Source organism: Hemitrygon akajei, chromosome 12 (genome assembly GCF_048418815.1).
Source record: "Hemitrygon akajei chromosome 12, sHemAka1.3, whole genome shotgun sequence".
NCBI classification, from domain to species: Eukaryota; Metazoa; Chordata; class Chondrichthyes; order Myliobatiformes; family Dasyatidae; genus Hemitrygon; species Hemitrygon akajei.
The window spans coordinates 3,774,458-3,797,683 of NC_133135.1; the positions used below are offsets into that span (position 1 = coordinate 3,774,458).

At 44.4% G+C, this 23,226-nt stretch overlaps 1 protein-coding gene across 1 annotated transcript in view; it reads left to right on the forward strand.

The window, feature by feature from the left end:
* The window catches only part of acadm (acyl-CoA dehydrogenase medium chain), a 68,749-nt gene that overhangs the window by 35,187 nt on the left and 10,336 nt on the right, over window positions 1–23,226 (forward strand). Inside the window, exons 8-11 of the mRNA XM_073062499.1 lie at window positions 4,331–4,439; window positions 6,721–6,861; window positions 15,602–15,697; window positions 18,939–19,187. Of these exons, the coding sequence (XP_072918600.1) occupies window positions 4,331–4,439; window positions 6,721–6,861; window positions 15,602–15,697; window positions 18,939–19,187 (595 nt within the window). The remainder of the gene's footprint in view (window positions 1–4,330; window positions 4,440–6,720; window positions 6,862–15,601; window positions 15,698–18,938; window positions 19,188–23,226) is intronic.

The window sequence follows — 23,226 nt, forward strand, 5'->3', positions numbered from 1 at the left end:
TGTCTTCCCTAGTGAAGACAGATCTAAAGTACTTATTAAATTCTTTTGCCATTTCTCTGTTTCCCATAACAATTTCACCCAATTCATTCTTCGATGGCCCAACATTGTGCTTAACTATCTTCTTCCTCTTCACATACCTAAAAAAGCTTTTGCTATCTTCCTTTATATTCCTGGCTAGCTTGTGTTCGTACCTCATTTTTTCTCCCCGTATTACCTTTTTAGTTAAGTTCTGTTGTTCCTTAAAAATTTCCCAATCATCTGTCTTCCCACTCACCTTAGCTCTGTCATACTTCCTTTTTTTTTAATGCTATGCAATCTCTGACTTCCTTTGTCAACCACTGTGGCCCCTTTCCCCCCTTTGAATCCTTCCTTCTCCGGGGGATGAACTGATTTTGCACCTTGTGCATTATTCCCAAGAATACCTGCCATTGCTGTTCCACTGTCTCTTCTGCTAGGATATCCGTCCATTTAACTTTGGCCAGCCCCTCCCTCATGGCTCCATAGTCTCCTTTGTTCAACTGCAACACTGACACCTCCGATCTGCCCTTATCCTTCTCAAATTGCAGATAAAAACTTATCATATTATTGTCACTACCTCCTAATGGCTCCTTTACTTCAAGATCGCTTATCAAATCTTGTTCATTACACAACACTAAATCCAGAATAGCCTTGTCCCTGGTCAGCTCTCGTACAAGCTGTTCCAAGAATGCATCCCGTAGGCACTCTACAAACTCCCTATCCTGGGGTCCAGCACCAACCTGATTCTCCCAGTTCACCTGCATGTTGAAATCCCCCATAACTACTGCGACATTACCTTTGCCACATGCCAATGTTAACTCCCTATTCAACTTGCACCCAATATCCATGCTACTGTTTGGTGGCCTGTAGACAACATCCATTAGGGTCTTTTTGCCCTTACTGTTCCTCAGTTCTATCCACACAGACCCTACTTCTCCTGATCCTATGTCCCCCCTTGCAAAGGACTGAATCTCATTCCTCACCAACAGGGCCACCCCACCCCCTCTGCCCATATTTCTGTCCCTATGATAGCACGTATACCCTTGTACATTCATTTCCCAGGTCTGATCTCCCTGCAGCCATGTCTCCGTTATCCCAACAACATCATAGTTACCCATCCGCACCTGAGCTTCAAGCTCACCTGTCTTATTTCTGACACTTCGTGCATTCAGATATAGAATTTTTAGCCCATTTCTCCTCTCTCTCTTTAAATTGCTGCCTATTGTGCTTAATCCAGCTCCCCGAACTCCCATCGGGCTATACGCCCCTTGAGTTTTGTTGTCCTTCCTAAATTTACTTATTCTTTCTGCACAATTAGTTCCATGTTCCGTCAGACCATCCCTCTGTACATGTGTCCTCCTTATCACTTGTTCCGCCTCACCTTTCTCTACTACACACTTAATATTCCAGAACAGTGTAGTCCCCACCTGTCCTTTATTCTTCATCTCGCTATCCTCTCTCACATTCTGGATCCCTGCCCCCTGCAAATTTAGTTTAAACCCCCCGAGCAGCACTAGCAAACTTTCCTGCAAGAATGTTAGTACCGCTCCAGTTCAGTTCCAGACAACTATTGTGCAGTAGAAAACAAATTGTACAAATGGTAAAAATAATTAATACTGGGAACATGAAATGCAGAGTCTTTGAAAGGGAGCCTGTAGGTTGTGGAATTAGTTCAGTGATGACGTGAGTGAAGTTATCCACACTGGTTCAGGGGCCCGATGGATAAAAGTAATAACTCTCCCTGGTCTGGGTCCTAAGGCTTCTGTACCTCCTGAACACTGGGAGCAGTGAGAAGAGAGCACGGCCTGGATGGTGGTGGTCTTGGAACAGAGAACAGTACAGCGTAGGAAAGGCCCTTCAGCCCACAATATTGTACTGAACCAATTTAAACTAGTAATTAAATGGCTAACTAAACTAATCCCCTCGGCCTTCTCAAAATCTGTGTCATTCCATTCACTTCACATTCATGTGCCTATCTAAACGTAACTTACAAGTTCCTAATGTACCTGCTTCCACCACCACCCCCCGGCAGCACATTCCAGGCACCCACCACTGTATTTTTAAAAAAAACTTGCCCCTCACATCTCACCTTAAATGCATGCCCTCTGGCATTGGACATTTCAACTCTGGGGAGGGGGGGGGGGAATATCATGTCTGTTTCCTCCTTTCCCCAGGATTTATAACTCGTTTATCCATCTCCCTTCAGAAAACTCTTTCACCTGGCTTCGATAGTGAAATCTGATGTGTGAATTGTCAGAATTTACTGCCCCACTGGTCCTTGGTGTACAAGGAGGAGACTGGGATGTGAACTGTGATCTCGAACGGCAGAGTTCTCTCCTCCTTTCAGTAGTTCAGTTCCACTCTGATGTGTGAATATAACTAAGTGAAGGATGTTCTTTGCTGCAGAAATAACCACAGTAATCTCATAAACACAAGGGATTCTGCAGATGCTGGAGATCCAGAGCAACACAGACAAAATGCTGGAGGAACTCAGCATCTATGGAATGAATAAACAGTTGACGTTTCAGGCTGAGACCTAATGAAGGGTGTAGTCCCTCTATTCTGAGTTTGTGCCCCTGGTCCGATACTTTCCCCACTAAAGGAAACATCCTCTCCTCATCCACTCATCTCAGCCTTTCAACATTCGATATGTTTCAATGAGACCACCAACCCCCCCCCCCCCCCACAATCCACCATATGTATGTTAACCCTTTCATACCCAGAATCGTTCTCATAAATCTCCTCTGGACCCTCTCCAATGCCAGTACCTCTTTTCTTAGATGATGGGCCCAAAACTGCTCTCAATAGTCCCAAGTGCAGTCTGACCAATGCCTTATAAAACTTCAATTTAGCATAGTTTGGGATTTAAATTCAGTGATTAAAGATGAGCTTAGTCACATTACTCATTCAGTGTAATGCAGTAATTTTGCATTAATTGGGCAGTGTAACCAGTAAGATAATTATTTTTATTTATTTTGAGATACAGTATGCAGTAGGCCCTTCTGGCCCTTGCAGCCTCGCTGCCCAGCAAACCCCGACCACCCCCGGTTTAACGTTTATAATGAGCAGTGGGAGGAAACCAGAGCATCAGAGAAAACACATGCCAGCAGGGAGGACACACGGACTCCTTACAGAGGACGTTCAGATTGAACTCCCCCCGAGCTGCAGTGGGGTCGGGCTGACCGCGATGCCGCAGTGGGGTCGGGCTGACCGCGACGCTGTACTGGGGTCGGGCTGACCGCGACGCCGCAGTGGGGTCGGGCTGACTGCGACGCCACAGTGGGGTCGGGCTGGCCGCGACGCTGTACTGGGGTCGGACTGACAGCGACGCTGTACTGGGGTCGGACTGACAGCGACGCTGCAGTGGGGTCGGGCTGACCGCGACGCCGCAGTGGGGTCGGGCTGACCGCGACGCCGCAGTGGGGTCGGACTGACCGCGACGCCGCAGTGGGGTCGGGCTGGCCGCGACGCCGCACTGGGGTCGGGCTGACAGCGACGCCGCAGTGGGGTCGGGCTGGCCGCGACGCCGCAGTGGGGTCGGGCTGGCCGCGACGCCGCAGTGGGGTCGGGCTGGCCGCGACGCCGCAGTGGGGTCGGGCTGGCCGCGACGCTGTAGTGGCGCCCCAGCAGGACATAGAAAGAAGCTGACATGTTCAGGAGACACCAGGAGACAGGACACCCTCAAAGGATTAGCAAGAAAAAGACATCTGACCAAAGAAAGGGTTGGACTTACTTGGATTGATTTGGATTAGAGTTACTGTTAGTTTGTTCGGTGATTCATTGGCTTTGTTATACGTACATTGAAACGTTCAGTGAAGTGCATCAATTTTGAGTCAATGACTTAACACTGTCCAAAGATGTGCTGGGGGCGGCCTGCAAATGCCACCACTCTCAGGTAGATCTGTATCACCAGAGGGCATGAATTGGAGGTGAGTGGGCAATGTAGTGGTTAATGTTATGCTTTACAGTCTCAGTGACCTGGGTTACTCACACTGCTTTCTGGAAGGAGTGAGCACGTGGGTTTTCTCCAGTTTCAAAGGCGTGCAGTGCAGGTTAGTTGGTTACCTGGGTGTAATTGGTCAGCACGGGCTGGTCGGGCCAGAAGGGTCTGTTGCAATGCTGCATCTCTGAAACAAAAGGCCTGTTTCTCTCCTTTACTGGATTGGTTTAGTTGGCCATTTGATTTAATTGGTTCAGCACTATATTGTGGGCTGAAGGGCCTGTTCCTGTGCTGTACTGTTCTAAGAACTGAAGAAAAATGTCGAGTTGACTGTGGACAGCAGGAACGGTAATTTTAACATTTGTTTCCAAGGTATTTCCTCCTGGCTCGAACAAATCCTGATCCCAAAGCACCTGCGGGCAAGGCCTTCACTGGATTCATCGTGGATGCCGATTCCCCGGGGATCCAAGTTGGAAGGAAGGTATTTGTTTGCATAGCTCTGGGCCTCCATTCACTCCATTCACTCCATTCACTCCATTCACTCCATTCACTCCAGAATTGGGTGGGGAGTGGATCTCATTGAAACTTATCGAATGTTAAAAGGCTTTGATGATGTGGAGAGGATATTTTCAATAGTGGGGGGAGTCTAGGACCAGAGGGCCCAAACTCAATAGAAGGTTGTCTCTTTAGAACAGAGATGAGCATGAATTTCTATAGTCAGAGGGTGGTGGTTCTGTGAAATTCATTGCCACAGACCTGTTCAGGCCAAGTCATTGGATATATTTAAAGCAGAGTTTGATAGGTTCTTGATTAGTCAGGGTGTTAAAGTTTATGCGGAGAAGGCAGGAGAATAGGGTTGAGTGGGGTAATAAATCAGCCATGATGAAATGGCTTCACTCTGTTCCTATGTCCCATGGTATGGAGAAATGCTTAGATTATTTTGTTAATCATTGGCTCTCTCCAGTACCAACCTTCTGACTGCCCCCATTTAAATCACTTCAACAGCGATGGCTTTGGCTCCCTGTAACCACCTTTGACTGTGCCCCTTGCATTCTCACTGGCATCCTCTGCCCTTGCTTCTGGGCCCCTCTGCTGATGAGAACAGTTTCCATCTCCTCTGTCCAGGACCTTTGTCATCCATCCATCAGATCCCCTCGTGTCTTCTGTTCCATGGAGAAGAGCCCTGGTCTCTCAATCTCCAGATTAGAGGGTTCCTCATTACTGGAACCCTCTCCAAAGCCTTCACTTCTTCCCTGTGGTGTGCTCCAAGAACAGGCCACATTTTTTGATTTGTGGCCAGACTAGTGTTTAGTAAAGCTGTTTCATGAGATCCTTGAACTTGATAGGGCGGTGTATTGCCCTTCATTAGTCAAAGGATTGAGTTCAAGAGCTGAGAGGTAATGTTGCAGCTCTATAAAACCCTGGTTAGACCACACTTGGAATATTGTGTTCAGTTCTGGTTGCCTCACTATAGGAAGGATGTGGAAGCTTTAGAGAGGGGGCAGAGGAGATTTACCAGGATTCTGCCTGGATTAGAAAGCATGTCTTATGAGAATAGATTGAGTGAGCTAGAACTTTGCTTTTTGGAGCAAAAGTGGATGAGAGGTTACTTGACAGAGGTCTACAAGATAAGCATAGATCAAGCGTTTGGTCAGAAATTTTTATCCCAGGGTGGAAATGGCTAATACAAGGAGGTATAATTTCAAGGTAATCGGGGGAAAGTATAAGGGGGATGTCAGATCTAGATTTTTTTTTACTCTCAGCAAGAGTTGGTGGCAGAGACAGATACATTAGGAAGATTTCCGAAATAATTACAAGAGATTCTGCAGGGCATCTTGAGAGATTCTTAAGCACATGGATGATTGAAAAATGGAGGGCTATGCAGGAAAGAAGGATTAGATTGATCTTAGTGGTGAAAAGATTGGCACAACATCATGGGGAAAAGAGCCTGCATTATGCTGTAATGTTCAATGTCCAGTGGTGTACAGGATGGAGACCAAAACAAACCGTGGCTGAAGAAATGTTACACACCAAGTTCAGCCTGACATCTCTGGTGTCACTCTTGTGTCTCACAACAGAAGAGATGTTCTTCCTCCACCTATTCCCTATAAGATATTTAATATGTTTGAATAGCAGAACCTACATCCTTTCCTGATTGGCATGGATGAGTAGGCTGACTACGATCATTAGCCAATGGAAATGCCTATCTAAGCTGGCCATGGCGCATATCCCTCTGAACCTTTCCTACCCGTGTACTCTCTGTGTAGAAGGTGTTGCCTCTGATGTCCTTTGTAAATCTTTCCTGTCCAATGGTGGGAGAGTCTAAGATTAGAGCCGCACTCCAGTCGTTGCTGCTCTCCAGTGTTCGCTCGGTGGGAGACACGGGGAATTGTGTTCATCTGCAGCTGTGCTAGTGCGAAATGAGGAACTGTTGTAGGCTTGCTCTTGCTGCAGTGTGGCTCCAGGAGAATATCTGTGCACCATCAGGCTACAGGCCATGGCACTCGGGGACTTGGGCTGTAAGTTTTACTTTTCTGATTTTTGTTTGTAACTGTGTTTTTCTGCTTTCATAATCATGTGTTGTGTGTGACTGTTGGTACTGTGTTTTGTACCTTGGCCCCGCAGGATCACTGATTGGTTTGGCTGTATTCATGTGTATGGTTGGAGTGGCACTGATTGAATCAGACCAGTCAGTGACATGATTAAGGAGCACGGTGGCATGAATTTTTGCTGCATCATAACTTCTCGTGTTCCTGCCCTAGGAGATGAATATGGGTCAACGATGCTCAGATACCAGGGGTATTGTGTTTGAAGATGTCCGTGTGCCCTTGGAGAACGTTCTCATTGGAGAAGGAGCTGGCTTTAAAATTGCCATGGGGGCTTTTGATAAAACCAGACCACCGGTGAGTGACTTGTTTCCGGGCTTTCATTTCCAGTCCAACACTGCAGGTATAAAGATGAGTTTCATTTGTTACCTATATGTCAAAGCATGTTGTGAATTGCATCTTTGTGTTAACAAGCAGCACAGTCTGGGGGCAGCCCACATGTGTAGCCACACTTGTTGCCTGGATTAGAGAGCACGTCGCATGACGGTAGGTTGAGTGAGCTTGGACTTTTCTCTTTGAGCAAAGGAGGATTGAGAGTAGGGCAGGTTCAACACTTTCCATTGAGAGTAGGGGAGATTCAAACGAGGACATGAGTTGAGAGTTAGGGGGCAAAAGTTTAGGGGTAACACGAGGGGGAATTTCTTTACTCAGAGAGTGGTAGCTGTGTGGAACGAGCTTCCAATAGAAGTGGTAGAGGCAGGTTCGGTATTGTCATTTAAAGTAAAATTGGATAGGTATATGGACAGGAAAGGAATGGAGGGTTATGGGCTGAGTGCAGGTAGGTGAGGCTAGGTGAGAGTAAGCGTTCGGCATGGACTAGAAGGGCCGAGATGGCCTGTTTCAATGCTGTAATTGTTATATGGTTATATGGTTTATATAGGATGAGAGGAGACTTGAATGAGATATACAAGCTAAGGGTCATTAATTGAGTGGATAGTCAGAGACTTTTTCTCGCAATGGAAATGCTAATATAGGGAGACATAATTTCAAGGTGGTTGGAGGAAAGTATAGGGGAGATGTCAGAGGTAGGAGTTTTACACCGTGGTAGGTGGAATGCACTGCCAGGGCTGCTGGTAGAGGACATTTAAGCCACTCTTAGATAGGCACATGGATGATAGAGTAAATGGGAGGGAAGGGTTAGATTGATCTTGGAGTAAGCTAAAATGCCAGCATATGGTGGATGGGAAGGCCTGTAATGTGCAGAAATGTTCTATTTTCTATGTTTTATGTTGGTAATGTGAAAATATCATTTCACTGGAAATGCTCAACAGCTTAGTTTTCCCCTCTCCCATCGGACAGAAGACATAAAAGCTTGAAAGAACGTTCCATCAGGTTTAAAGACAGATCTGATCACTCTGATCAGACTCTTGAACGGTCCCCTTGTACCATAAAATGAATACTTGACCTCACAATCTACAGTACCTGGTTATGACCTTGCACCTTATTGTCTATCTGCCCTGCACTTTCTCTGTGACTGTAACACTTTATTCTGCTTTCTGTTGTTTTACCTCATTCTACTTTAATGCACTATGTAATGATTAGATCTGTATCCCAATTCCGATATCCGGCATTCATCAACAAGGACATGCCCTCTTCTCATTGCTTCCATCAAGGAGGAGGTACAGGAGCCTGAAGATCTACACTCAACATTTCCAGAACAGCTTCTTCCCCTCCACCATCAGGTTTCTGAATGGACAATGAACCTTACTTTTCTTCCTTTGTTCTCTTTTTGCACAACTTATTTGGATTTATATTTATAGAACTATAAGTTATAATAAGAAATGTGTATATATCTGTACATACACACATATATTTACAATGTGTTTTAGTGTTCTTGTTTTATATTTTAAAACAATAACAATACAGAATAAATATAATGTGCACGTACGTATGTACTGTGTATATATATATATATAGTAATTTATAGTTTTTCATTATGTATTGCCTGTACTGCTGCCTCAAAACAACAAATTTCATGCCATAAGTCGGTGATATTAAACCTGATTCTGATTCAATGAACTGATGCTAATGGTGATAGGGCACTCCCTTGGCACTATCTCATGCAATGCCAACCCCCCCCACCCCCACTCAGGCACAGCCAGACACGACTGTGTGTTGTTCAAGAAGAGTTATTGATCACATCTCCCTTGGGCACAGTGAAATTCCTTGCTTGTGTGGGAATCACAGAGGAAACAGTATGCTTGGTAATGGTAAATACAGTTGTATTGCCCTGGTTCATATTTTTACTGTTCTGCTGTAGGTATTTCATTTTGGCAGTTCTGTAAGAGCAGTCTGTTCTGCTGTCAGCCTGTTTGGGTTATTGTTGAAGATAAGGGCTGATGTGGAATGTGAGCCATCCATTTAGGGGGAGGTTTTCTTGGCGAGGCGTAGTAAGGTTGGTCTTGGGCTTTTGTTCAGCGGGGGGTGAAGAGAGAAGACACTGGGGAGAACCGGTCGTAGCGTACAATCCGGTGGGAGACCTGTTTGTTCGAGACGGATTGCAAGCGACGTTCGGAAGGTGGCGAGAGCGTTCACGCTGACCGAGGGCCCAGCGCGTGCTCCAACTTGTGCACACTTGACTGTTTTATTAGAATGGGCCTTTTTCTTTTTTTTTCCTTTACCAACCGTTTAGTTAAGATTCATAAATATAATTCCTTTAGTCGTATGCAGTGTGCTGCCTGTTATTTCAGGGCATTAATTTGTAACAGGGCAGCAAATTACACAGCTTCCACAAACCGGGGTTTGGAGTGGGACAGCCGTCTCAATCTCTCGGGTTTGGTGGAACTTGAGAGTGTTTTCACCGGACTTGTGCAGCTAAGGAAACCAGGGTGTTTCTCAGTGATGGACAACATCCGAAGAGTGCAGAGACCGCAGTGCAAGCAGAAGTACTAATGTGCCAATGAGTGAGAGCAGGAGATAAGGTTAAAAGTCAGATAGTGTAGCAGCCCCACCAGGAAGGAGATGTGAGGGAGGTGAGTGATTCAAGAGCCTAACAGTGGAGTGGTGGAAGCTATTCTTGAGTTTGGTTATCTGGGCTCTTGAACTCCTGTATCTTCTCCAAGAAGATAGAGGATGAAGAGAATGGCCTAGGTGGCAGGCAGTCCTGATGATTCATTTGAACGTGTTCCAATCAGATTCCATCCCCGATGGTAGATACATTTGAATGTGTTCCAATCAGATTCCATCCCCGATGGTAGATACATTTGAATGTGTTCCAATCAGACTCCATCCCCGATGGTAGATACATTTGAATGTGTTCCAATCAGATTCCATCCCTGATGGTAGATACATTTGAATGTGTTCCAATCAGATTTCATCCCCGATGGTAGATACATTTGAATGTGTTCCAATCAGATTTCATCCCCGATGGTAGATACATTTGAATGCGTTCCAATCAGACTCCATCCCTGACGGTAGATACATTTGAATGTGTTCCAATCAGATTCCATCCCTGACGGTAGATACATTTGAATGTGTTCCAATCAGATTCCATCCCTGATGGTAGATACATTTGAATGTGTTCCAATCAGATTCCATCACCGATGGTAGATACATTTGAATGTGTTCCAATCAGATTCCATCCCTGACGGTAGATACATTTGAATGTGTTCCAATCAGATTCCATCCCTGACGGTAGATACATTTGAATGTGTTCCAATAGGATTCCATCCCCGATGGTAGATACGTTTGAATGTGTTCCAATCAGATTCCATCCCTGACGGTAGATACGTTTGAATGTGTTCCAATCAGATTCCATCCCTGACGGTAGATACGTTTGAATGTGTTCCAATCAGATTCCATCCCTGACGGTAGATATGTTTGAATGTGTTCCAATCAGATTCCATCCCTGACGGTAGATACGTTTGAATGTGTTCCAATCAGATTCCATCCCCGATGGTAGATACATTTGAATGTGTTCCAATCAGATTCCATCCCTGACGGTAGATACATTTGAATGTGTTCCAATCAGATTCCATCCCTGATGGTAGATACATTTGAATGTGTTCCAATCAGATTCCATCCCCGATGGTAGATACATTTGAATGTGTTCCAATCAGATTCCATCCCTGACAGTAGATACATTTGAATGTGTTCCAATCAGATTCCATCCCTGACGGTAGATACATTTGAATGTGTTCCAATCAGATTCCATCCCTGATGGTAGATACATTTGAATGTGTTCCAATCAGATTCCATCCCCGATGGTAGATACATTTGAATGTGTTCCAATCAGATTCCATCCCTGACGGTAGATACATTTGAATGTGTTCCAATCAGATTCCATCCCTGACGGTAGATACATTTGAATGTGTTCCAATCAGATTCCATCCCCGACGGTAGATACATTTGAACGTGTTCCAATCAGATTCCATCCCCGACGGTAGATACATTTGAATGTGTTCCAATCAGATTCCATCCCTGACGGTAGATACATTTGAATGTGTTCCAATCAGATTCCATCCCCGATGGTAGGTACATTTGAATGTATTCTATTCGGATTCCATCCCTGACGGTAGATACGTTTGAATGTATTCTATTCGGATTCCATCCCCGATGGTAGATACGTTTGAATGTGTTCCAATCAGATTCCATCCCTGATGGTAGATACATTTGAATGTGTTCCAATCAGATTCCATCCCCGATGGTAGATACATTTGAACGTGTTCCAATCAGATTCCATCCCCGATGGTAGGTACATTTGAATGTATTCTATTCGGATTCCATCCCTGACGGTAGATACGTTTGAATGTATTCTATTCGGATTCCATCCCCGATGGTAGATACGTTTGAATGTGTTCCAATCAGATTCCATCCCTGATGGTAGATACATTTGAATGTGTTCCAATCAGATTCCATCCCCGATGGTAGATACATTTGAACGTGTTCCAATCAGATTCCATCCCCGATGGTAGATACATTTGAATGTATTCTATTCGGATTCCATCCCTGACGGTAGATACGTTTGAATGTGTTCCAATCAGATTCCATCCCCGACGGTAGATACATTTTAACGTGTTCCAATCAGATTCCATCCCCGATGGTAGATACATTTGAATGTATTCTATTCGGATTCCATCCCTGACGGTAGATACGTTTGAATGTGTTCCAATCAGATTCCATCCCCGACGGTAGATACATTTGAACGTGTTCCAATCAGATTCCATCCCCGATGGTAGATACATTTGAATGTATTCTATTCGGATTACATCCCCGATGGTAGATACATTTGAATGTATTCTATTCGGATTCCATCCCCGATGGTAGGTGCATTTGAATGTATTCTATTCGGATTCCATCCCTGACGGTAGATACGTTTGAATGTGTTCCAATCAGATTCCATCCCCGATGGTAGATACATTTGAATGTATTCTATTCGGATTACATCCCCGATGGTAGATACATTTGAATGTATTCTATTCGGATTCCATCCCCGATGGTAGATACATTTGAATGTATTCTATTCGGATTACATCCCCGATGGTAGATACATTTGAATGTATTCTATTCGGATTCCATCCCCGATGGTAGGTGCATTTGAATGTATTCTATTCGGATTCCATCCCTGACGGTAGATACGTTTGAATGTGTTCCAATCAGATTCCATCCCCGATGGTAGATACATTTGAATGTATTCTATTTGGATTCCATCCCCGATGGTAGGTACATTTGAATGTATTCTATTCTGATTCCATCCCCGATGGTAGATACGTTTGAATGTGTTCCAATCAGATTCCATCCCTGATGGTAGATACATTTGAATGTGTTCCAATCAGATTCCATCCCCGATGGTAGATACATTTGAATGTATTCTATTCGGATTCCATCCCTGACGGTAGATACGTTTGAATGTGTTCCAATCAGATTCCATCCCTGACGGTAGATACGTTTGAATGTGTTCCAATCAGATTCCATCCCTGATGGTAGATACATTTGAATGTGTTCCAATCAGATTCCATCCCCGATGGTAGATACATTTGAATGTATTCTATTCGGATTCCATCCCTGACGGTAGATACGTTTGAATGTGTTCCAATCAGATTCCATCCCTGATGGTAGATACATTTGAATGTGTTCCAATCAGATTCCATCCCCGATGGTAGATACATTTGAACGTGTTCCAATCAGATTCCATCCCCGACGGTAGATACATTTGAACGTGTTCCAATCAGATTCCATCCCCGATGGTAGATACATTTGAACGTGTTCCAATCAGATTCCATCCCTGATGGTAGATACATTTGAATGTGTTCCAATCAGATTCCATCCCCGATGGTAGATACATTTGAATGTATTCTATTCGGATTCCATCCCTGACGGTAGATACGTTTGAATGTGTTCCAATCAGATTCCATCCCTGACGGTAGATACGTTTGAATGTGTTCCAATCAGATTCCATCCCTGATGGTAGATACATTTGAATGTGTTCCAATCAGATTCCATCCCCGATGGTAGATACATTTGAACGTGTTCCAATCAGATTCCATCCCCGACGGTAGATACATTTGAACGTGTTCCAATCAGATTCCATCCCCGATGGTAGATACATTTGAATGTGTTCCAATCAGATTCCATCCCTGACGGTAGATACATTTGAATGTGTTCCAATCAGATTCCATCCCTGACGGTAGATACATTTGAATGTGTTCCAATCAGATTCCATCCCTGACGGTAGATACATTTGAATGTGTTCCAATCAGATTCCATCCCCAATGGTAGGTACATTTGAATGTGTTCCAATCAGATTCCATCCCCGATGGTAGGTACTTTTGAATGTATTCTATTCGGATTCCATCCCTGACGGTAGATACGTTTGAATGTGTTCCAATCGGATTCCATCCCTGATGTTAGATACATTTGAATGTGTTCCAATCAGATTCCATCCCTGACAGTAGATACATTTGAATGTATTCTATTCGGATTCCATCCCTGACGGTAGATACATTTGAATGTGTTCCAATCAGATTCCATCCCTGACAGTAGATACATTTGAACGTGTTCCAATCAGATTCCATCCCTAACGGTGGATACATTTGAATGTATTCTATTCGGATTCCACCCCTGACAGTAGATACATTTGAATGTGTTCCAATCAGATTCCATCCCTGACAGTAGATACATTTGAACGTGTTCCAATCAGATTCCATCCCTGACGGTAGATACATTTGAACGTGTTCCAATCAGATTCCATCCCTGACGGTAGATACATTTGAACGTGTTCCAATCAGATTCCATCCCTGACGGTAGATACATTTGAACGTGTTCCAATCAGATTCCATCCCCGATGGTAGATACATTTGAACGTGTTCCAATCAGATTCCATCCCCGACGGTAGATACATTTGAATGTATTCTATTCGGATTCCATCCCTGACGGTAGATACATTTGAACGTGTTCCAATCAGATTCCATCCCTGACGGTAGATACATTTGAATGTGTTCCAATCAGATTCCATCCCTGACGGTAGATACATTTGAACGTGTTCCAATCAGATTCCATCCCTGACGGTAGATACATTTGAACGTGTTCCAATCAGATTCCATCCCTGACGGTAGATACATTTGAACGTGTTCCAATCAGATTCCATCCCTGACGGTAGATACATTTGAACGTGTTCCAATCAGATTCCATCCCCGATGGTAGATACATTTGAACGTGTTCCAATCAGATTCCATCCCCGATGGTAGATACATTTGAATGTGTTCCAATCAGATTCCATCCCTAACGGTGGATACATTTGAATGTATTCTATTCGGATTCCACCCCTGACGGTAGATACATTTGAACGTGTTCCAATCAGATTCCATCCCTGACGGTAGATACATTTGAATGTGTTCCAATCAGATTCCATCCCTGACGGTAGATACATTTGAACGTGTTCCAATCAGATTCCATCCCTGACGGTAGATACATTTGAACGTGTTCCAATCAGATTCCATCCCTGACGGTAGATACATTTGAACGTGTTCCAATCAGATTCCATCCCTGACGGTAGATACATTTGAACGTGTTCCAATCAGATTCCATCCCCGATGGTAGATACATTTGAACGTGTTCCAATCAGATTCCATCCCCGATGGTAGATACATTTGAATGTGTTCCAATCAGATTCCATCCCTAACGGTGGATACATTTGAATGTATTCTATTCGGATTCCACCCCTGACGGTAGATACATTTGAACGTGTTCCAATCAGATTCCATCCCTGACAGTAGATACATTTGAATGTGTTCCAATCAGATTCCATCCCTGACGGTAGATACATTTGAATGTGTTCCAATCAGATTCCATCCCTGACGGTAGATACATTTGAATGTATTCTATTCGGATTCCACCCCTGACGGTAGATACATTTGAACGTGTTCCAATCAGATTCCATCCCTGACGGTAGATACATTTGAACGTGTTCCAATCAGATTCCATCCCTGACAGTAGATACATTTGAATGTGTTCCAATCAGATTCCATCCCTGACGGTAGATACATTTGAATGTATTCTATTCGGATTCCACCCCTGACGGTAGATACATTTGAATGTGTTCCAATCAGATTCCATCCCTGACGGTAGATACATTTGAATGTGTTCCAATCAGATTCCATCCCTGACGGTAGATACATTTGAACGTGTTCCAATCAGATTCCATCCCCGATGGTAGATACATTTGAACGTGTTCCAATCAGATTCCATCCCTGACAGTAGATACATTTGAATGTGTTCCAATCAGATTCCATCCCTGACGGTAGATGCATTTGAACGTGTTCCAATCAGATTCCATCCCTAATGGTGGATACGTTTGAATGTATCCTATTCGGATTCCACCCCTGACGGTAGATGCATTTGAACGTGTTCCAATCAGATTCCATCCCTGACGGTAGATACATTTGAACGTGTTCCAATCAGATTCCATCCCTGACGGTAGATACATTTGAATGTGTTCCAATCAGATTCCAACCCTGACGGTAGATACATTTGAACGTGTTCCAATCAGATTCCATCCCTAATGGTGGATACGTTTGAATGTGTTCTATTCGGATTGCAGGTTGCTGCGGGAGCTGTGGGTTTAAGCCAGAGAGCCGTGGATGAAGCGACCAAGTATGCATTGGAAAGAAGAACGTTTGGAAAGTTGCTGGTAGAGGTAAGTGCATGAATAATGTTGTTGGCTTCAGAGTTGCACTTCCACCCTGTTACGTAACTGTCACTACCTGTGACATTTGCAATTTTCCTTTCTTCTGGAAGAAGATCATTACTGTTGCCTCCACAGTCTCTTCAGCTACATCTTTCAGAACCTTGGGCTGTGTTCCAATGGGTCCAGCTGACATATCTACCTCCAGACCTTTCAACTTCCCAAACACCTTCTCTTTAGTAATAGCAACTGCACTCACTTTTGCCCCCTGCTACTCTTGATTTTCTGGCATACTGTTAGTGTCTTACACAGTGAAGACTGACACAGTACTTATTCACTTCGTCTGTCATTTCTTTGTCTGCCATTACTGCCTCTCCAACATTGTTTTGAGCACCAGATAGCCTCTGTTCAAATGCAGCACCAGAGAATTTTCTAGAGCTTTCCAGAATGTTACAAAGAGCTAACTGCTAGTGGGGGGACACTCAAAACCTGTGAATACACACTGTGACCACTAGGGGACAACTGCATTTACATACACGAGGAAATCTGCAGATGCTGGAGATTCAAACAACAGCACACACAAAATGCTGGTGGAACACAGCAGGCCAGGCAGCATCTGTAGGGAGAAGCGCTGTCGACTAACTTCGTCAGGGTCTCGGCCCGAAACGTCGACAGCGCTTCTCCCTACAGATGCTGCCTGGCCTGCTGTGTTCCACCAGCATTTTGTGTGCATTTACATACTGTGACCACTAGGGGACACACTGAACAACTGCATTTACGTACTGTGACCACTAGGGGACACACTGAACAACTGCATTTACACACTGTGACCACTAGGGGACACACTGAACAACTGCATTTACACACTGTGACCACTAGGGGACACACTGAACAACTGCATTTACACACTGTGACCACTAGGGGACACACTGAACAACTGCATTTACACACTGTGACCACTAGGGGACACACTGAACAACTGCATTTACACACTGTGACCACTAGGGGACACACTGAACAACTGCATTTACACACTGTGACCACTAGGGGACACACTGAACAACTGCATTTACACACTGTGACCACTAGGGGACACACTGAACAACTGCATTTACACACTGTGACCACTAGGGGACACACTGAACAACTGCATTTACACACTGTGACCACTAGGGGACACACTGAACAACTGCATTTACACACTGTGACCACTAGGGGACACACTGAACAACTGCATTTACACACTGTGACCACTAGGGGACACACTGAACAACTGCATTTACACACTGTGACCACTAGGGGACACACTGAACAACTGCATTTACACACTGTGACCACTAGGGGACACACTGAACAACTGCATTTACACACTGTGACCACTAGGGGACACACTGAACAACTGCATTTACACACTGTGACCAGTAGGGGACACACTGAACAACTGCATATCCCCCCTTGACCATCCCATGTTACTTCACTCCTGATGAAGGGTTTCGTCCCGAAACATCATCACTACCTCCTGCCATAGTTGCTGTCTGGCCTGCTGAGTTCTGCCAGCATTTTGTGTTTTTAACTGCATAGCATAACAGGTTCCCCCCCGCTATCCAAAGGTCGAGTGTTCCTATGAAACTGTAAGCTGAAATGGGTAAAGCGAAGAAGCAATTACCAGTAATTTATATTTGAGCGTTCCCAGACCCAAAAAAAAACCTACCAAATCATACCAAATGACACATAAAACCTAAACTAACACTAACATATAGTAAAAGCAGGAATGATATGATAAATACACAGCTATATAAAGTAGAAATAATGTATGTATAGTGTAGTTTCACTTACCAGAATCGGGAAGATTGAGCCAAAACCGATTTGTAGGAAAAAGTCGGCACGTACACACATGCGCACACACCTGCCTGCACAATGCTTCACGGTCATGGTAGTCTTTCTCGGGGTAAACACAAGTTTAAAGTGGGCATTTTTTTTTTCATAAAAGCGAAAATCATCTTTTGGTTAGCAAAAACAGGTACTAATGTAAGTCTTTCATAAAAGCGAAGTTGTGTAAAGCGAATATTCGGAAACAGAGGACACCTGTATACACACTGTGACCACTGGAGGACACACTGAACAACTGCATTTACACACTGTGACCACTAGGGGACACATTGAACTGTATTTACACACTGTGACCACTAGGGGACACATTGAACTGTATTTACATATTGTGACCACTACATAACATACTAAACAGTTGCACACAAAATGCTGGAGGACTCCTGCCAAACGGTCTCAGCCCGAAACATAGTCTGTACTTTTTTCTATAGATGCTGCCTGGCCTGGTGAGTTTCTCCAGCATTGTGTGTGTGTTGCTTGGATTTCCAGCATCTGCAGATTTTCTCTTGTTTCTAAACAGTTTGCATGTGAGCAAGTAGTTACAAAAAATACAAGCAAGTAAAAGAAAGTAACCAATAGTCTAATTTAACATGTGACGAGGTGAGGGGGGGGGGGATCGGAAACTGGGGCTGCGCAGGGGAATGTTGATGACCCGAGCAAGGCAAGGAAAAAACAGTGACTGGGGCAGAGTGCAGAATTCAGCATTCTCAGACTTGGAAATGTGAAAGGGATATTTTCAACTGGGGCTCAAACATTGAAAGGAGGGATATTCCATAACAAGAGAACTTGCACATTCTCACTGTGACTGTGTGGGTTCCCCCTCTGCACCCAGGATACTGCAGTTTCCTTACATATCCCAAAGACGTGGGGGTTGTTGGGTTAAGTGGTCAATGTAGTTTGTCCCCAGTGTGTAGTGTGGGGTGGAATCTTGGGGGAGTTGAGAGGAATGTGGGGAGAATGTATGTGATTGATGAGCCGAAGGGCCTGTTTATGTGCTGTGATACTTGACTATGAGTGTGATTGGGTTAAAGCTGTACTCTGCTAAAAGATAAAGATGAGCTTTATCAGACACATGTACGTCGAAACCTACAGGGAAATGTGTTATTTGCGTCAACAGTCAGAGGATGCGCTGGGGGCAGCCCGCAGCGTCACCGTGCTTTTGGTGCCAACACAGCATCACAGCATACCCCCTCTCACTGAACTGAACACGTACGTCTGGACTGTGAGAGGAAACATACAAACACGGAGAACGCACAGACTCCTTACAGACAGGCATTGAACCCTGGTCAGACACTGTTACTGTACCACCTTGTTTTTCACCCTCTGTCTCCCTCTTCTCCCCCCTGCCCCGCTTTGTCCCCCTCAGCATCAAGCTGTTTCCTTCCTGTTGGCGGAGATGGCGATGAAAGTGGAACTAGCTCGCCTTGCTTACCAGCGGGCTGCCTGGGAGGTCGACCAGGGTAGAAAGAACACCTACTACGCCTCCATCGCCAAGGCCTTCGCCGGCGACATTGCCAATCAGGTGGCCAGTGATGCCGTCCAGGTCTTTGGTGGCAACGGTTTCAACAGCGATTATCCAGTGGAGAAGCTGATGCGTGATGCCAAGATCTATCAGGTCAGTGGGATGACTCCACACTGGGGCAGTTGGTCTGCCAGGGTCGCAACACTGATCAGCGGCATAGCCGAGCTCACTTTCTGTTTCTCGGTTAGTGTAACTGGTGCAGAGGAATTGAACTCAAATCAAGTCAAGTTTAACTATCATTCAAGTCATACGTTGATACAGCTGAACAAGAGAACGTTCCTGTGAGGTCAAGGTGCAAAATATTTAACATAGTAAGCAAATGTTCAAAAATACCGAGTAACTTATGTCGCCAATTCGTGACATAAGTTCAATTCCTGCACTTGGGAGTCCTCGTGCAGCATTCCCTAAACGTTAAATTGCGGGTTGAATCGGTGGTAAGGAGGGCAAAGGCAATGTTAGCATTCATTTTGGGAGGACTAGAATATAAAAGCAAGGATGTACTTTTTATAAGGCACTGATAAGACCGCACATGGAGTATTGTGAGCAGTTTTGGGCCTCTTCTCCAAGAAAAGCATTGGAGAAGAATAAGAACAAACAAGTTAGGGAAAAGTTTAATTTGATTAAGGGGAAATATGAGGCTATCAGGTAGGAACAGAAGCATAAATTGGAAACAGATGTTCTCAAGGAAACGTATGGAAGAAATGTGGCAAATGTTCAGGGGATATTTGCGTGGGGTTCTGCGTAGATATGTTCCAATGAGACAGGGAAAGGGTGGTAGCATACTGGAACCATGGTGTACAAAGGCTATAGTAAATCTAGCCAAGAAGAAAAGAAGAGCTTACCAAAGGTTCAAAACAACTAGGTAATGATAGAGATCTAGAAGATTATAAGGCGAGCAGGAAAGAGCTTAAGAATGAAATTAGGAGAGCCAGGAGTCATGAGAAGGCCTTGGCAGACAGGATTAAGGAAAACCCCAAGGAATTCTACAAGTATGTGAAGAGCAAGAGGATAAAAGATGAAAGAATAGGACCAATCAAGTGTGACAGTGGAAAAGCGTGTATGGAACTGGAGGAGATGACAGAGGTACTTAATGAATACTTTGCTTCAGTATTCACTATGGAAAAGGATCTTGGCGATTATAGGGATGACTTGCAGCAGACTGAAAAGGTTGAGCATGTAGATATTAAGGAAGAGGATGTGCTGGAGCTTTTGGAAAGCATCAAGTTGGATAAGTCATTGAGACTGGATGGGCTACTGTATGAAGCGAGGGAGGAGATTGCTGAGCCTCTGGCGATGATCATTGCATCATCGATGAGGACGGGAGGTGTTCTGGAGGATTGGAGGGTTGCAGATGTTGTTCCCTTATTCAAAAAAGGGAGTAGGGATAGCCCAGGAAACTATAGACCAGTGAGTCTTTCTTCAGTTGTTGGCAAGTTGGTGGAGGAGATCCTGAGAGGCAGGATTTATGAACATTTGGATTGGCATAATATGATTAGGAATAGTCAGCATGGCTTTGTCAAAGGCAGGTTGTGCCTTACGAGCCTGGTAGAATTTTTTGAGGATGTGACTAAACACATTGATGAGGGTGGAGCTGTAGATGTAGTGTATATGGATTTCAGTAAGGCATTTGATAAGGTACCCCATGCAAGGCATATTGAGAAAGTAAGGAGGCATGGGATCCAAGGGGACATTGCTTTGTGGATCCAGAATTGGCTTACCCACAGAAGGCAATGAGTGGTTGTAGATGGATCATATTCTACATGGAGGCCGGTGACCAGCAGTGTGCCTCAGGGATCTGTTCTGGGACCCTTACTCTTTGTGATTTTTATAAAAGACCTGCATGAGGAATTGGATGGATGGGTTAGTAAGTTTGCTGATGACACAAAGGTTAGGGGTGTTATGGATAGTGTGGAGGGCTATCAGAGGTTACAGCAGGACATTGATAGGATGCAAAACTGGGCTGAGAAGTGGCAGATGGAGTTCAACCCAGATAAGTGTGAGGTGGTTCATTATGGTAGGTCAAGATACAGCATTAATGGTAAGACTCTCGGCAGTGTCGAGGATCACAGGAATACGACACTCAAAGCTGCTACACAGTTTGACTCTGTGGTTAAGAAGGCATACAGTGGATTGCCCTTCATTAATTGTGGGATTAGTTTAAGAGCCGAGAGGTAATGTTGCGGCTATATATGACCCTGGTCAGACCCCACTTGGAGTACTGTGATCAGTTCTGGTCGCCTCACTACAGGAAGGATGTGGAAACCATAGAAAGGGTGCAGAGGAGATTTACAAGGATGTTGCCTGGATTGGGGAGCATGCCTTATGAGAATAGGTTGAGTGAACTTAGCCTTTTCTCCTTGGAGCGACGGAGGATGAGAGGTGACCTGATAGAGGTATACAAGATGATGAGAGGCATTGATTGTGTGGATAGTCAGAGGCTTTTTCCCAGGGCTGAAATGGCTAGCACACGAGAGGGCACAGTTTTAAGGTGCTTGGAATTAGGTACAGAGGAGATGTCAGGGGTAAGTTTATTAGGCTGTGAGTGGTGAGTGTGTGGAATGGGCTGCTGGTGGCGGTTGTGGAGGTGGAAACGACAGGGTCTTTTAAGAAACTCCTGGATGGATACATGAAGCTTAGGAAAATGGAGGGCTATGGCTAAGCCTAGGTCGTTCTAAGGTAAGGACGTGTTTGGCACAGCTTTGTGTGCTGTAGGTTCTCTATGTTTCTATGAAAAGGTGTGCTGACATTGGAGGGGGTCCAGAGGAGGTTTACAAGAATGATCCTAGGAATGAAAGGGTTAACATACATATGAGAAGCGTTTGATATCTCTGAGCCTGTACTCACTGGAGTTTAGAACAAAGAAGGGAGTATCTCATTGAAACCTATCAAATATTGAATGGTCTGGATAGAATGAACATGGAGAGGATGTTTTCAATAGTGGGCGAGTGTAGGACCAGAGGGCACAGACTCTGAATAGAGAGGCTTCACTTTAGAACAGAAATGAGGATTTTCTTCAGCCAGAGGGTGGTGAATGTGTGGAATTCATTGCTACAGACAGCTGTAGAGGCCAAGTCATTGGGTATATTTAAACCAGAAGTTGATGGGTTCTAAATTTGTCAGGGTGTGTGTCAAAAGTTACAGGGAGAATGCAGGAGAATGGGGCTGAGAGGGATAATAAATCAGCCATGATGGAATGGTAGAGCAGAGTCAATGGGCTGAATGGCCTACTTCTGTTCCCATGTCGTACGGTCTTACGGACAGGCAACGTTGATGGAGAATGGCCAAGACTCCTCATGCTGAGCGCCTGAATTTTGCATTTGTTCTCTCTGCAGAATCTTATGTAATCGTAAAAAATTACAATACGAAATATTTACAAAAAATGATGAGTGTTAAAATAAATAATGAGGTGGTGCACATGGTTAATTGTCTGTTCAGAAATCTGAAGACGGAGAGGAAGAAGTTGTTCCTAAAACTTTGTGTGTGTGTGTGTGTGTGTCTTCAGACTCCTGTACCACCTCCTTGATAGTAGTAATGAGAAGAGGGCACGTCCCATGTTGGAGTTAGGAGAAAGTCAAGTTAACTCTCCTGTTTGCGTGACACTGCTCTATACACTGAGTACCACATGTCAAGTCAAGTCGAGTCGCTTTTTATTTCATTTCAACCATAACTGCTGGTGGAGCACACAGTTAAAACAAAACAACGTTCCTCCAGGACCATGGTACTACATGAAACAACACAAAACTACACTAGACCTCAGATTGAGAGGGTGATTTTAGATGCATATCATATTTATACTGAGTTAAGTATTGTATGTAATTAGTTTTGCTACAATAAGTGTATGGGACATTGGAAAAAATGTTGAATTTCCCCATGGGGATGAATAAAGTATCTATCTAATAATAAATGATATAAATGTAAACAATGTTTTAGCAGGAATTGAGAAAGAAATAAGCAAAAATTGCAAAGGGAGTGGAGTGGTGTTCAGTTGAGTGTGTGTGAGTGTGTGGGTTCGTGTCAGACTAGACCCTGGGAATTGAGGAGTCTATTTATGACACCTCCCTCCCCTTTCTAGATCTTTCTGTTTCTATCTCTGGAGACAGCCTATCCACCGATGTCTACTACAAACCTACTA